This window comes from Alternaria incomplexa (assembly GCF_024043165.1).
Source record: "Alternaria incomplexa strain BMP 0042 chromosome Unknown scaffold_6, whole genome shotgun sequence".
Classification (NCBI taxonomy): domain Eukaryota; kingdom Fungi; phylum Ascomycota; class Dothideomycetes; order Pleosporales; family Pleosporaceae; genus Alternaria; species Alternaria incomplexa.
In genome coordinates, this window is record NW_026249855.1 from 339,045 (window position 1) to 351,380 (window position 12,336).

A 12,336-nucleotide genomic window follows, 5' to 3' on the forward strand; every position below is an offset into this window, starting at 1 on the left:
ACTCCAGATAGCATCTGCTAGATTCTTTCTTCCCTACTGCTAGGACCCTTGTTGGTAGTGGCGGAGGCTGAGAATCAACCTGGGAACAGGCTGGATGCGAATTCATGCACATGTGCAGCCAGGCCTTGATCCTGGACAAACTTGCCGATGAGCCCGTGTTGGTATCGTTACCTGATGGGAGACATTCTTTCGGCAAAGCGAGATGATCGACTATTCCAATGGTTAATCGTGAAGTACCGGGGGTGTTCTGAGGGTGGAGAACACTCACTATCCATGAGTTTACAGCTCAGTCGTGCGCTCGGTATAGGCGGTGATTCCCCACACATCACGGTAACGGTGACCGCACCATGATCATCGCCAGTCAGATGAGCTGCCCATTTCTCTCTATAGAATCCGAGTCTGATGCCTCCACTCAAGGAAGCCGACTCAAGACGTCTTTTAGCAACCCATCCACCCCCGGGCTGCTGACACAAGCGCCAACTCTCTTCCCACGCTATCAAGAGCAACAAGCAAAGATGGCAACCTTGACGTGCACTCTTGAATAACGCATCAAATGTGTGGTGATGGTTTACAATGACCTCATGGAAGCTGTTGATTTCTTCCCAGTGCGTACTGTTCAGGTGACCGAGACCTATACAATAGGAACAAAGTCTTTCACTCTCTGAACGCTCTGGTATCCGAATTTGACCAATTCCAAAGCAGCTTGGTTGAGCTTGGTCGCCACCAGGGGGTTCAATCCATTGTGGATATATGATTCGTGTGCCATCCGGCACTAATTCCGAAAGCGCAGAGGTCTGGGTGTTTACGGTTGGAGGGGTTGGAGACGAGTGTATCTGATCCATCGGATAGAAACACGAGAACACCCACGTGTATTTGGAAATCAGTGCCCACGTACTTCATTGGGCTACAGCGATAATGCGGGCCAATCATTGGCTCTGATCAAGAGCACACGAACGATCTTGGTGAGCGATGGAATTCAAAGTTGAATGTGGGCTGGAGGAAGGAAACGATGGGGTAAGAGGTAGCTGGCGGGGCACGGCTGGACGAAGATATGTATGTGGGTGGGCTTCCAAGGCTAGATATGGTGGCGGGAGTTGCAGGGCAGTGCACATATACCGATCAGATATTTCCAGCGTATCAAATGCAATGCAAGTTAGCAAAATAATCCTGCCTAGTCGACGCAATGTTCTGATTCGCGCTGATTAACGAGATGATCGCACAGCCCGGGCGAGGCGCAAGGCAGCTTGATGAGCAAGCTGGCACAGACACCACAGTCGCAAGCCTAGATCCAGTCAGTATGATTGCCACATTGTAGTGATGAGTTCTGGCTCGCAGTCCAACTTGGAGTCGAAGCATACTTGGTGTCTGTGATACCGCATTACACCTGGGCAGGCACGGCAACAGAGCTTGCATGTCCAGTTCGCTTTCGCATTACCAGACCAGATGTCTGTTAGTATCAGATCAGATCCTCACTCATAGGCAGCCACCTGCCCGTCGAATCTCGCTTTATAGGCAGTAGCAGCCACCGTCCTCGCAGAGATCGCGTCCATCGCGACCCGAGTTCACCAACCCCCCGGCGGACCCGCAAAAAGTGGGGAAACCGTTCCCAAACCATACTAACCTCGGTCCCAGCCAAAAGCATCACAACGGCGCGATCGTGACAAGCGCGTCTCTGCAAACGCCCTAGAATCCTCCTATGCTCCTCTGTTTCCCAATTCGTAACCTCTCTCATACCCAGCACCAGCTTTAAGAAGATTCAGAAAGCAGCACTCACCACTATGACGTCGATAACCTCGCAGTCGCACCCCTTGCTGCAGGCCTCTTCAGCTGCGTACGCTATTTTGGCGATTGGGCATACGGTAATAGATCATAGAGTTCTTTAGGTATGGTGGTGTACTGACAAAATATTGCAGCTGAAGGGTATGGACCAGTTCAAGCATCCAACGATGAACACACTGCCGCTCATGCTCCGCGGCGCGAGTAAGATCGGTTGGTACGAGGGAAGCGGGTTCTTTGTTATTATGAGTAAGTCTACAAGCAAATTGAAAAAACATAAGTAGTTTCCCATTGACGTTATGATAGGCATCCTCAACTACAAGTGGTCGGTCACGGGTATCTACGATGTGTACGACAAGAGCATCGCGGGTGTCCTGACGACTCTGCTCGCGGTAGCAGGTGCAGCTTACTGGAAGAGCAATGATAGACCTACGGCTATCACGCTGGGTGTTGTTGCTATCCTGCAGGGACTTGGTGTGAGGAATGCATCGTACTCGCGCTTGACATAGATGTAATGGCATGTGCATAGCAGAATCAAGATGTGTAGGAAAGACACATTATTATTACTGCTGATACAGGCCCACTACTTGAACCTGACATCGTTAAGAAGGGACGTTATGGGTATAGAACACCATGACAGCACCTGTCCAACTTTTGAACCATTAACCGTGAAGACAATCAAAGCATTACCCATACCGTGAACGCCGTCACCTTTCCCTATGCCATTTCCATACTAACGAGTGCTTCTTCGGCGCACCATTCTTATTCTTTTACTCCTGGGTCTCCTTGTTCTTCTGGATCCTGACGGGTACGGAGCGCTTAGCGCTGCCGAGCAGACGCTCAAGGCGGGCGACGTAGTAGTCGGCGAAGCTCTTGCTGTCATCACGCTTCCACTCATCGTTGGCCAGCTGCTCGAGGCGGAGGCATGTACGGTCGACCATGTCTTCGATTTCCTCAGCCCAGTTGCTCTTCTCAGTGACACCATCGCTCTTCAAACTAGCGCCGTCGCTACCGCCAACGATAGTCTTAATCGACGCGGTGCTCGTCTTCATGAGTGTGGAGGGGAAGCAAGGTGCAACCGAGTTCGTAGGCAAGTCGTCGGAGGTGAAGGTCAGGTACTCTACGATGCGAGGGTTGACGGCAGGGGAACCTAAAGCGATAGGAACTGAGCCCTCAGTCACATCGATGGGGTCAAGGGTCTTACGAGCTTGTCCCGGGTCCTGCTTGTCCCTGCCGCCGTCGCTCAACACCTCGGATATGCTCGCAATATCGACTTCTTCGTCCTCGTTGATGGATGCCTCTGGTGAGTAGTTGCTGGAGCCCACATCTCCATCGCGGTGACGGAGCTTGCGGTCATTGATCTTCAGCTGCGCGAGTCTATCGCCAACCACACTGAAGCCGCGACCGCGGGTCACAGGGAAGCGATATGAAACGGACGGAGCGGGAGAACCGAAGATAGGTGTGTTAATGGGTGGCGATGGGTAGGCGGCCTCCAGGGCAGCCTCGTTGAGCGACTCTTGGATAGGGCCTAGAATCCTGGCGACGGCAGTATAGTCCATCTCCGGAGGAGGGTCGACGGGCTCGTAGGGACTGCCTACAGACTCAGTGGCTGGTGTAGGGTTCGGCACCGACGGGCCGTCGGACTGAGAGTCCAGCGAAGTGACCTTGGTCGTAGTGGTGGAAGTCATGATGCTGTTGGAGTTGAGGGCTGACTTGCGAGTATTCCTGACTATTTGGACTCGTTAGTGTTGCTGAGATATTCCAGCGCTGTGATAGGCCGAGCCAGGTGAAGCAGACTTCTGGTTGCGGACGGTGATGGAGTCGGCGGAAGTGCAGGTTAGCTTACTTGTATCAGTGACTGGCGTCGGGTTATTATAGTGACGCAGTTGATAGTCTGTGACGCAGGAGGTCGACCGTGAATGTAGTCGCTGGTAGTTGTCCGGTCTGAGTGTGGGGAGTGCGGATGGTGATTGTGGAGAAGGTGCGTGCGCCTGCCCAAGTTCAAGAGCGTGGAAGCAACGAACGCGTCACGGGCAAACACAGCACCGGAGGTAGCCGCAGGACCTAGACCGTTGTATGGAGGTTAAGAGATGCTGGGGGTACAAACGGTTTGTGGGGTGAAATGCTCAATTCGAAGTGATGTGCTGAGAATTGCCTGCACTTGCGCTTCACCTACACCCTCCGCGGTAGATGTTCCAGACCAGCAGCACGTATTGAGCCCATACTGCGCTGTCGGATCGCTTCAATTTCGCCCGATGGTGTCCTGAACACGGAAGTGCTAGAGGGCAGATCGTGAAGTGCGATGCCAGTCGTGTCCGCCGGCCCACTGTTCGGCTCACCCAAGACCTCGTCGCTCCTCTTCGTCTCATTCTTGGCAGCGTACCACGACGGGAGATTGTAATACGCTCCGCACACGAAGATGCCGATCCATAACACCAGCTCGGTGCCATAGATGACCAGACCCAGGACATCAAGCTTAGGCTGGAAGACGACTGACACCAAGGAGAAAAGATCTCCCAGAGCATCAATACCGACAAAGATGAAGGATATGCCACGAACCGTCCGGTGAACGTAGACATCCACGTAATGTCTCAGGACACCAGCAGCAAGCAGAGCGGCTGAAGCAACAGCCATGAGGATACTGGGCCAATGCAGTCCCTCTGACTTGGCATGCTGAATGGCGAAGATGAGACCAGCTTGAATGCCGCCCATGAGGCACGCCACAGGGACGACAACTGCGAGCGAACGGAGAACCGACCAACTCTTTGGGATGTTAGGTGTCGTACTCATACTCGAGCTGTTGACGGACCACTTACCTTCTCATAGTAGTAACACTGGATCCACGTCACCAGGCTCAGTACGGTAAGAATCTGAGGCTGAATGCGCAGAGCAATGTTGTAGTCCTCAGCGATGTTGTAAACGCCAAGGGGAACCCCAGCCCACGCCCACAGCATCATCATGGTCGGCTGGAGTCCAGTAGCATTATGCCTTCGATAGTTGATAACGATTTGTGGGATGAGCTAGACCACGCTCTTAGCTGAGCTCGTTGAAGATAGTTGTGGGAGACATGGGTACCTGAATGGACCAACACACCTGCTTTGGTCAGCACAGTTACTTTTGAGATCATGAACAATACATACTGCTCCTAGCGTTCCCAGCACGTTCGCGGCCACCGGTACATCCATGATCAGACGACGGCAGTCGCGCTGTGTATGATACTTTTGTGATGTTCAGATGTGAATCGTCTGCACGCTCCACTGCGCGTCCACAACCTCCATCTTATCTACGCGCCAAGAGCAATTGTACAGCAGCAACATCTTTCCAATGGCGCTACGAAGTCACGGAAGCACGAGAATTACGAACTCTGATGCCGACGCATAACCCGCAGATGTACCGCCGTCAACGGCGAAGGCGCGATGACGCACGACATGGTTGACCCTGGAACGCGTGCATACCGCCGAGGTCCGATCATGGAAGAGCTTAGAAATCACCAGTTGCTCGCCGCGACATATCGCAACCACCACAACGTCTTCGAGACAGTAGAAGATGGCGCAGGAATCGAATGAGAAGGATGAAGGTCAGGATATCGCAGGAAGGCCTGGGTACAAGAAGCTGGCGACTGGCATTATACTTGGTCCTGATGGCAAGCCGTGAGTACCGTCGACTCTCCAATGCGCCAGACGACATTCGCGCAGGACAACTACCATCTTTACGATGAAGACGGTTGCTAACATATGTGTCCGAACTACAGATGCCGAGCCTGCAACGACCTAACCTCCCTCATGGCCATGTCAGGCAAAATGCCCAAAAAGCGCACACCAGCCGCCGCTCCTCCCACAACCGCACCCTCCCTCCCCGCCGACTGCCCACCCGACGTCGAAGCCCTCGGCCGCTCCTCATGGACCCTCCTCCACTCCATAACCGGTGCATACCCCACGAACCCGTCTCCACAACTTCAATCAGAAACCAAATCCTTCCTCACCACATTCGGCAAACTATACCCATGCTGGGTGTGCGCCGAAGACTTCCAGAAGTGGATGCAGAAGAACACACCGAGAGTCAGTTCGAGGAGTGAATTTGGAGAGTGGATGTGCGAGGCGCATAATGCTGTGAATGAGAAGCTGGGGAAAGAGCAGTTTGATTGTAAGAAGTGGGAGGAGAGGTGGAGGACGGGGTGGAAGGATGGGAGGTGTGATTTCTAGGGTCAGGAGATAAGGGATTTGGGGGATGTGGTGTATGATTATGTGTACATGAAGATACTGGATGGGCGATTCGTTGCATAGCGAAGGACACCACTCTGTACGAATACGAAATAGATACCGGCATTGGGCGGCGTTCAAGGGCACAACAGCTCCACACTACAAGCAAGATCTAGAGATTAGAAGAATGGATACGACATTGCTCTATACTCGGCTTCCAACGCGACACTTACTGCCCCTCATCTCCAACACTGGTCCGCTACCAGTCCATTCGGTCTCGACCGCACCAAGCGTACTTAGATAACACCACTCTGGTACAAAGTCAGACTATGAAGTCACAACGTGTAATACAGCACAACACACGCGACCATCTGCATCTTATACACACCACCACTTCCGCCGAATCCCCATACACATCTCCACCAATGCCTCCACCAGCCCTCCCTCCCACAAATCCCTGTCAACAACCCCAACATGTCGGTCGCCGCCATGGCCGGTGGTGCAATAGCAAGCAAACACAAATCCGACTCCGCATCTTCTCCCACCAACCCCTCCACAAACATCGACCGCAACTCCGCAATCGCCCTCTCCATACTCCTCTTCCTCATACTAGTAGCCATAACATGGTACCTCCGCCTGCACTTCGCACAAAAGCGACAAGCCGATCTGGAACGGCAGTCACAAACGCAATTGAGTGGTGGAAACTTCGAGGTCAACCCAGTAACGGGAAGAGTGGCGTGGAACCGGCAGTGTAGTTCCTGCGGGCATGGTAGTCAGGATACGAGGAGGAGCAGGGCGGCGATTTTATTGAAGCTGAAATCTGTGGTAGGGAGGAAGGATTCTGTTGCTGGGTCTTCATCTTCATCAACGAGTGCCCCGACACCAACCTCTCCATACAACAACGGAGATGTTGAGAAGAGGAAATGGCCCGGTCTAGCTCAGTGGCGGGCGCAAGACTCGCGGTCTACAACATTAGGCCCCAATGCCTTTGCTATACACGAGAATATGCTTCCGTTGACGTCGACGGAGCGTCCGTCACGTGTACACTCACGACGGGAATCTCTCAAAAGAGGGTCGTTTGATCCTCTTCCTCTGCATAACCCCATCTACCCGGTTCCAGCACGTCGACGCAGTTCCTCGCTCTTACAGGGTGCATATGATAAGCGGTGGTGGAGCGAAGTTGCTCGAAGGGGCTCAACGACGAGTCCGACGCGGCGATCTTCTGTGTTGGATGCTGTGCCGGAACCGGGGGACATGGGCTGGGCAGACGCGTCTCGGAGGGTTGGTAGAATTAGTACGGGGAGTGCGCATGCGTCGTGGAAGGGGAGTAGATGCGAATCGGTTATTTATGATTGGACGAGGCCTGCGGATACTGAATCACTGGCGAGGAGTGACATGGAGTTCAAAGGTGTGATTTGGGATGGACGGCAGCAGAGTAGGATAGGTAGTAAAGAGGAAGAGAAGATTCAAAGCATGGATTGGGCGTTGAAGATGTAGCATAATCAATCCCTGCAAAGCACTAACATCCATGGACACATGCAAAGTCAACATCAAGATTGCAAAGAAGCAATTCATTTCTGCCTTTTCCTATCTTAACGTACTTTGGTTATAGGAGATTCTTTCTTTCTTCAGAGTGCGCGAATTCGATGCGACATCTCCTCGTATGCCTTCCTACCATCATTTGGCTAACATTATGTCTTTCTGCTGCGAATCCAAATTACAGGATGATTGTAGACCCTTCCTCGAATATGGTAGTGAGCTCAGACCAGCTAGCTGTGGACAAATTGCGGTAATCGACTCGATCGTGGTATCTTGTGTATATCTCGCATTTGAGGGGGGACGTAGAGGAGTTTATCGCATAATCTCCTGGTAGATGAGGACTGTGGAGTGTTAGCAGAGATTCAGGGCACATACAGGACCTTCGACTCACGTTTCAGCTGCTCCTTGGTCAGGTTGTCCTTGTTCTTGTCAAAGTCGAAGAACTCCTCTGGAATCGGGTCGGCGGTCGGCTCGTCATCTGGGTCATGGTACGGCTCAAGGTATGGGTGCTTGAGCGCATCCTCGACTGTGATACGCTTGACAGGGTTGAACGCGAGTAACCGCTCGAGCAGGTCAAGCGCCAGGTCGTTGGTCTTGGGGAACATGGCCTTCCACGGGATCTTCTTCTTGAACGGCAGCGATCGGATGTACTCGCGAGCTCGGCGGGACTTGATGCCGTAGTAGTCTTCCATAGTGGGTGTGCCGAGCACATCGAGAATCAGCGTAAGCTGGTGGTGGTCTGGTGATCGTTAGTAATAACTCTGGTGTAGACTACTGGCGCAACACTTACAGTCCTTTCCGGGGAATAGAGGTTTTCCGCTAAGCATCTCTGCCAGAATGCATCCTACACTCCATACATCAATGGCCTTTGTGTACTCCTTGAAGGTAAGCATAATCTCGGGCGCACGGTACCATCGCGTTGCAACGTATTCCGTCATGAAACCCGAGTTGTCTTCGGTCGAGGCGGCTGATCGAGCCAGACCGAAATCGCAGACCTTGAGATCGCAGTTGGCGTTGAGGAGCAAGTTGGAGGGTTTGAGATCGCGATGGAGCACGTTTGCGGAGTGCATGGCCTTCAGCGCACGTAGGGTCTGGTAGATGAAGTACTGGCAATGGTCGTCCGAAAGCTCCTGTGTGCGAATGACGCGGTGCATGTCGGTCTCCATGAGTTCCTGGTACGATTAGCAACCACGGATGTCACTGAATGTTAGAGCTACACACCTGGATCAGGTACACTTCGGTGAAGGTCTCGTAGTTCCGAGGCTTCTGAATGTCGAGAATGGAGATGATGTTCTCGTGGTTGAAGTATCGGAGTAGCTTCATCTCTCGCAGTGTTCTCAGACAGAACATGGAGTGGTCAAAGGGCGTGATCTTCTTGATGGCGACCTTCTGGCCTGACGGTTTGTGTAATGCGGAGCTGTCGCGTGGTTAGCAGCAGTCTGGCTGGTACTGACAGGTGAAGCCTACCAAACAACACCGTATGCGCCCTCTCCGACGACATCTTGGATATCGTACTGCTCTGAGACATTGAAAGAGATCTTTCTAGAGCTGCCACTCCCCGCTGGAGGCATGTTGGCGGTTGTTGTGGTTGGTACGCGCTGATGCGCAGTGAATTGGGTCAATTGAGCTGGGCTCAGTGATTGCGGGGTCGCGATTGCTGGATAGTCGGCAGGTGAAGAGCTGAAGAGGCGCGATGAGGATGCGTCTGCGGTGGTTCAAGTAGAATCTACAAATGCGCTGGTCAGCTTTGGGTCCTGGAAGGCTATATGGCAAGCATTGTTCGCAGAACAGCAGGCGTGTCTTGCGCGCGTTGGTGAAACGGCACTGTGTCAGACACTGAACCAGCCCCACGTGCTGTGCCCTTTGAGCCGCAAAAGGTGTTCATGGCGGCAACGCGCACGTCAGGATACAAAGAACGACATGTGCTATTCGCCGCCACCTATGCATCCGCCCGTATCGTTTGACTTACCACAGAAGTGTGTTTGTTGGAGTCGAGGCCTGTGCAGTGCCTGGTTCAACGAGGCGTGTACTTGGTCGTGCCTGATGGAGGCGCTCGTCTTTAGCCGTTTAATGACGCTGGCTACCGAGAGATGTCGTCGACCAACCGATTGGAGCTGGAGCGGCTGCGCTTCGGAGCTTCTCGAGGATGCTGGGGTGATGCCCGCGCAAGGTGGAGAGGGAATGAGGCGGTGACAGAAAGGAGACGGATAAGGTGGGGGCAGGGTCTGTTGTACCGCCAAGTCAGTCCCAGATGCGCGATCTCAACGTGGAAGCGGGAGGGAACGTGGCGACGTACCGTAGCCCGTGGCTTCTTCCGTCGGCGTTCCAAGGTTGTGAAGGACGTGTCTTCACAGAAGAAGATGTTGCGGAGAGCACAGGGAAGGTGCGATGGCGTGTGTTTGTTGCTGCGGCGGGCGCGCTTTCCAAGTGGGATGGATGGCGGGGTCAAGCTGCTCAGCGCCAAATGCTCTCAGGTACGCTCTATTGCGACAATACAATACACGACAATACGAAGCAGCAAGGACGAATGCGCGTGAGATTCACAACTTAACAATAACAGCAGCATGCACCGCTTATGGACTGCAGATATACCTCCCCCAGGTGGCTGTCTCCGTTTGGTGTCCGCGACGGCCGCCGCCATTCATGGATACTTTGGGCTAACCGCCGACGTGATCCAGCCATTGTGTGAGCTGCGCGAGTCACATCCTGTGATTACTGCGATATGCACGAGAGCCATCTCAAACATTCGAGAATCGTTTCGCTAGCAGCATCTACCACTACTTCATGACCGCGTGCAGGACATCCCAACGGGGTCCTGGAGAGTTGCTTTTTCTGCTTTCCCCGCATCTGCCCAATGCCAGTTCTCGGTCGCTGCCTTTTCCATCACCACATGCGCCTCTTGCTGCAGGGTGGCTGCCTGTCATTCACCTCGTCGCTGAAGCTCATGGCTCGGATCCTGTAGGGCCATGGCTGAAACTGGCTAGTTGCAGGGGCCTAGTTCCACATCTGCAACGGCTATACTTAGCAGACCCATTATGAGACCAGCCTCACCATGGCGGGTGTGCCCTCTCCGAACCCATTGGTTCGCGCGCGTTCTCTCCAACTCAACCACCACCAACCGTCCTATTCTTACCTTTCCAATGGTCTAGCACAAGACTTTTGACTGTCTTATCATTGCGCTGTACGCGCCACGCATCTGCGCCGGCATTTTCTTGGGGTCCGATTGGAAGGGAGATGCCTCACTGGCCCGGCACCCGTCGACATCATAGCTGTTTGACTTCGAAGCATCTGAGACTTCCAGAAGCTGTTTCAAATGGCCGCCGAGCCTTACTAACAGGATTGAATCCTAACCTTACCCGCTTCAGGGTCTAAAATGACAGCTTCTGTCATCATCACGGTCCAGATGTTTCCGCTATCCGTTGTGGTCACTGTGGTCACCGTGCTACAAAGCTGGTGGTGGCATGCCGTAGCTCCCAACACCACGCTTCTGGAAGGGGCGACAGACAAAGATGCCAGGTCCCGTCAGGCCGTGATGGAGGCCTCGTCGTGCAAGGCGCAGCTTGTATCCCCGTCATTGACAAACGTGCTGGTGATCATTCAAACGCTTGTGCTGACATGTGCAACAGGCACAAGGCCTAGACAAGGCGATCTACACAGCACTACAGCATGATGATCACGAGCGACAAAGCAGTGTTCAAAGCGTAGAATTGGGTATGTATTGCACATCGCTAACGCTATCAGAAATCGTATCCATGCGTCGTTCGTATCGTAATTCATCACGCCAGTACTCCATATGTTCCCAAACTCCGTAAAGAGCAACCCATCATCTCGTGCTGTCCAGTATCATCGTGTACCGTCCTGTCGCTAGGCCGTCGAGCCCCTCATCCAAGCCGGTAGTCATGCCGAAGATAGTGAGCCCATGGGAGGATATTGTGTCCCTTGTTGTTCGACTCGGGGTGCGCATGTGCACCATTGCTCTTTGGGGGTGTTGTCCATGACGCCGGCGACGTGTTTACCACAGCCCCACCATGTGGTCTTGTCTGAGGCGATGTTAGCCGTGCTCGTACAACAGAATCGTGGTAGGTGACCTACTGCACGAGTCGCAGGAAGCCTTCTTGCACATTGTGAATGTGTAGTTTGTTATGGATATCGAGTGGATGTGGCGATGCCGACGATGTGCCGATGAAGGTATGCCGAACACAAGAGGAAGTATGCCGAAGCCTTTTCGTAGAGTCCGGTAGCGTATAGCGTGGTATAACAGTAGTCTCGAAATGCGTATCTTGGTTGACAGAGATCTGGAATGCACTCCGTCCGCTCAGCAACCCACCGAGACCCTTATATACACCTACCTTCCTCCGCAATCCCGCATACCCTCCTCGCCGAATCCCCCTACACACGGCGAACACACTACCTCACTGCGGTGAGGCATGATAGATCCCCTCGGGCTCTAGCTCACCAATCCCACCCCAGCAGACTGGGTCTCTGCCTCACCTTCCCGCGATGTGATTGGCTGCTTAGTGATTTGTCCGAACCATAGTCGGCGACCACATTCGGCGAAGTACCACTTTAACGCCAGACGCCTTTTTTCGCTGCGCACGCGGGTTTAGTGCACGGGAGCGGCGTGTGTTAGAACCTATAGTACGGGTCCGTTGCCGAGCCATGCAGATGGTGAGGATCGGAGAGGAGTTTTTGGGGTCGGTGTGCCGGAATTAGGTGTCCCCGTGGAGTGGGCATGTAGAGGGTCAGTGTGGGCTTTTGGTGGTAGGAAGCGTAGTGCATTGGGTAGGCGTCGTGTCTTGATGGTACGGCGGTCGGTTGGCGC

At 53.4% G+C, this 12,336-nt stretch overlaps 5 protein-coding genes across 5 annotated transcripts; 2 read left to right on the forward strand and 3 right to left on the reverse strand.

Annotated features, from left to right (window-relative positions):
* Positions 1 to 1,946: 1,946 nt before the first annotated feature.
* On the forward strand, positions 1,947 to 2,285 carry J4E90_004674 (uncharacterized protein; the record flags this gene model as incomplete). Its single annotated transcript, XM_051434238.1, has 2 exons — positions 1,947 to 2,025; positions 2,083 to 2,285. 2 exons carry the CDS (start codon positions 1,947 to 1,949, stop codon positions 2,283 to 2,285), a joined length of 282 nt encoding a protein of 93 aa, XP_051291494.1.
* A 261-nt stretch (positions 2,286 to 2,546) lies between these two features.
* Positions 2,547 to 3,464, reverse strand: J4E90_004675 (uncharacterized protein; the record flags this gene model as incomplete). The annotated part of the gene is made up of 1 exon (XM_051434239.1): positions 2,547 to 3,464. The coding sequence occupies one exon, from the start codon at positions 3,462 to 3,464 to the stop codon at positions 2,547 to 2,549; it is 918 nt and encodes a 305-aa protein (XP_051291495.1).
* A 484-nt stretch (positions 3,465 to 3,948) lies between these two features.
* On the reverse strand, positions 3,949 to 4,961 carry J4E90_004676 (uncharacterized protein; the record flags this gene model as incomplete). Its single annotated transcript, XM_051434240.1, has 4 exons — positions 3,949 to 4,539; positions 4,593 to 4,796; positions 4,852 to 4,869; positions 4,917 to 4,961. 4 exons carry the CDS (start codon positions 4,959 to 4,961, stop codon positions 3,949 to 3,951), a joined length of 858 nt encoding a protein of 285 aa, XP_051291496.1.
* Positions 4,962 to 5,322: 361 nt separating this feature from the next.
* On the forward strand, positions 5,323 to 5,978 carry J4E90_004677 (uncharacterized protein; the record flags this gene model as incomplete). Its single annotated transcript, XM_051434241.1, has 2 exons — positions 5,323 to 5,426; positions 5,528 to 5,978. 2 exons carry the CDS (start codon positions 5,323 to 5,325, stop codon positions 5,976 to 5,978), a joined length of 555 nt encoding a protein of 184 aa, XP_051291497.1.
* Positions 5,979 to 7,826: 1,848 nt separating this feature from the next.
* J4E90_004678 (uncharacterized protein) lies at positions 7,827 to 9,085 on the reverse strand (the record flags this gene model as incomplete). The annotated part of the gene is made up of 5 exons (XM_051434242.1): positions 7,827 to 7,855; positions 7,906 to 8,253; positions 8,305 to 8,686; positions 8,736 to 8,931; positions 8,982 to 9,085. The coding sequence occupies 5 exons, from the start codon at positions 9,083 to 9,085 to the stop codon at positions 7,827 to 7,829; spliced, it is 1,059 nt and encodes a 352-aa protein (XP_051291498.1).
* Positions 9,086 to 12,336: the final 3,251 nt, after the last annotated feature.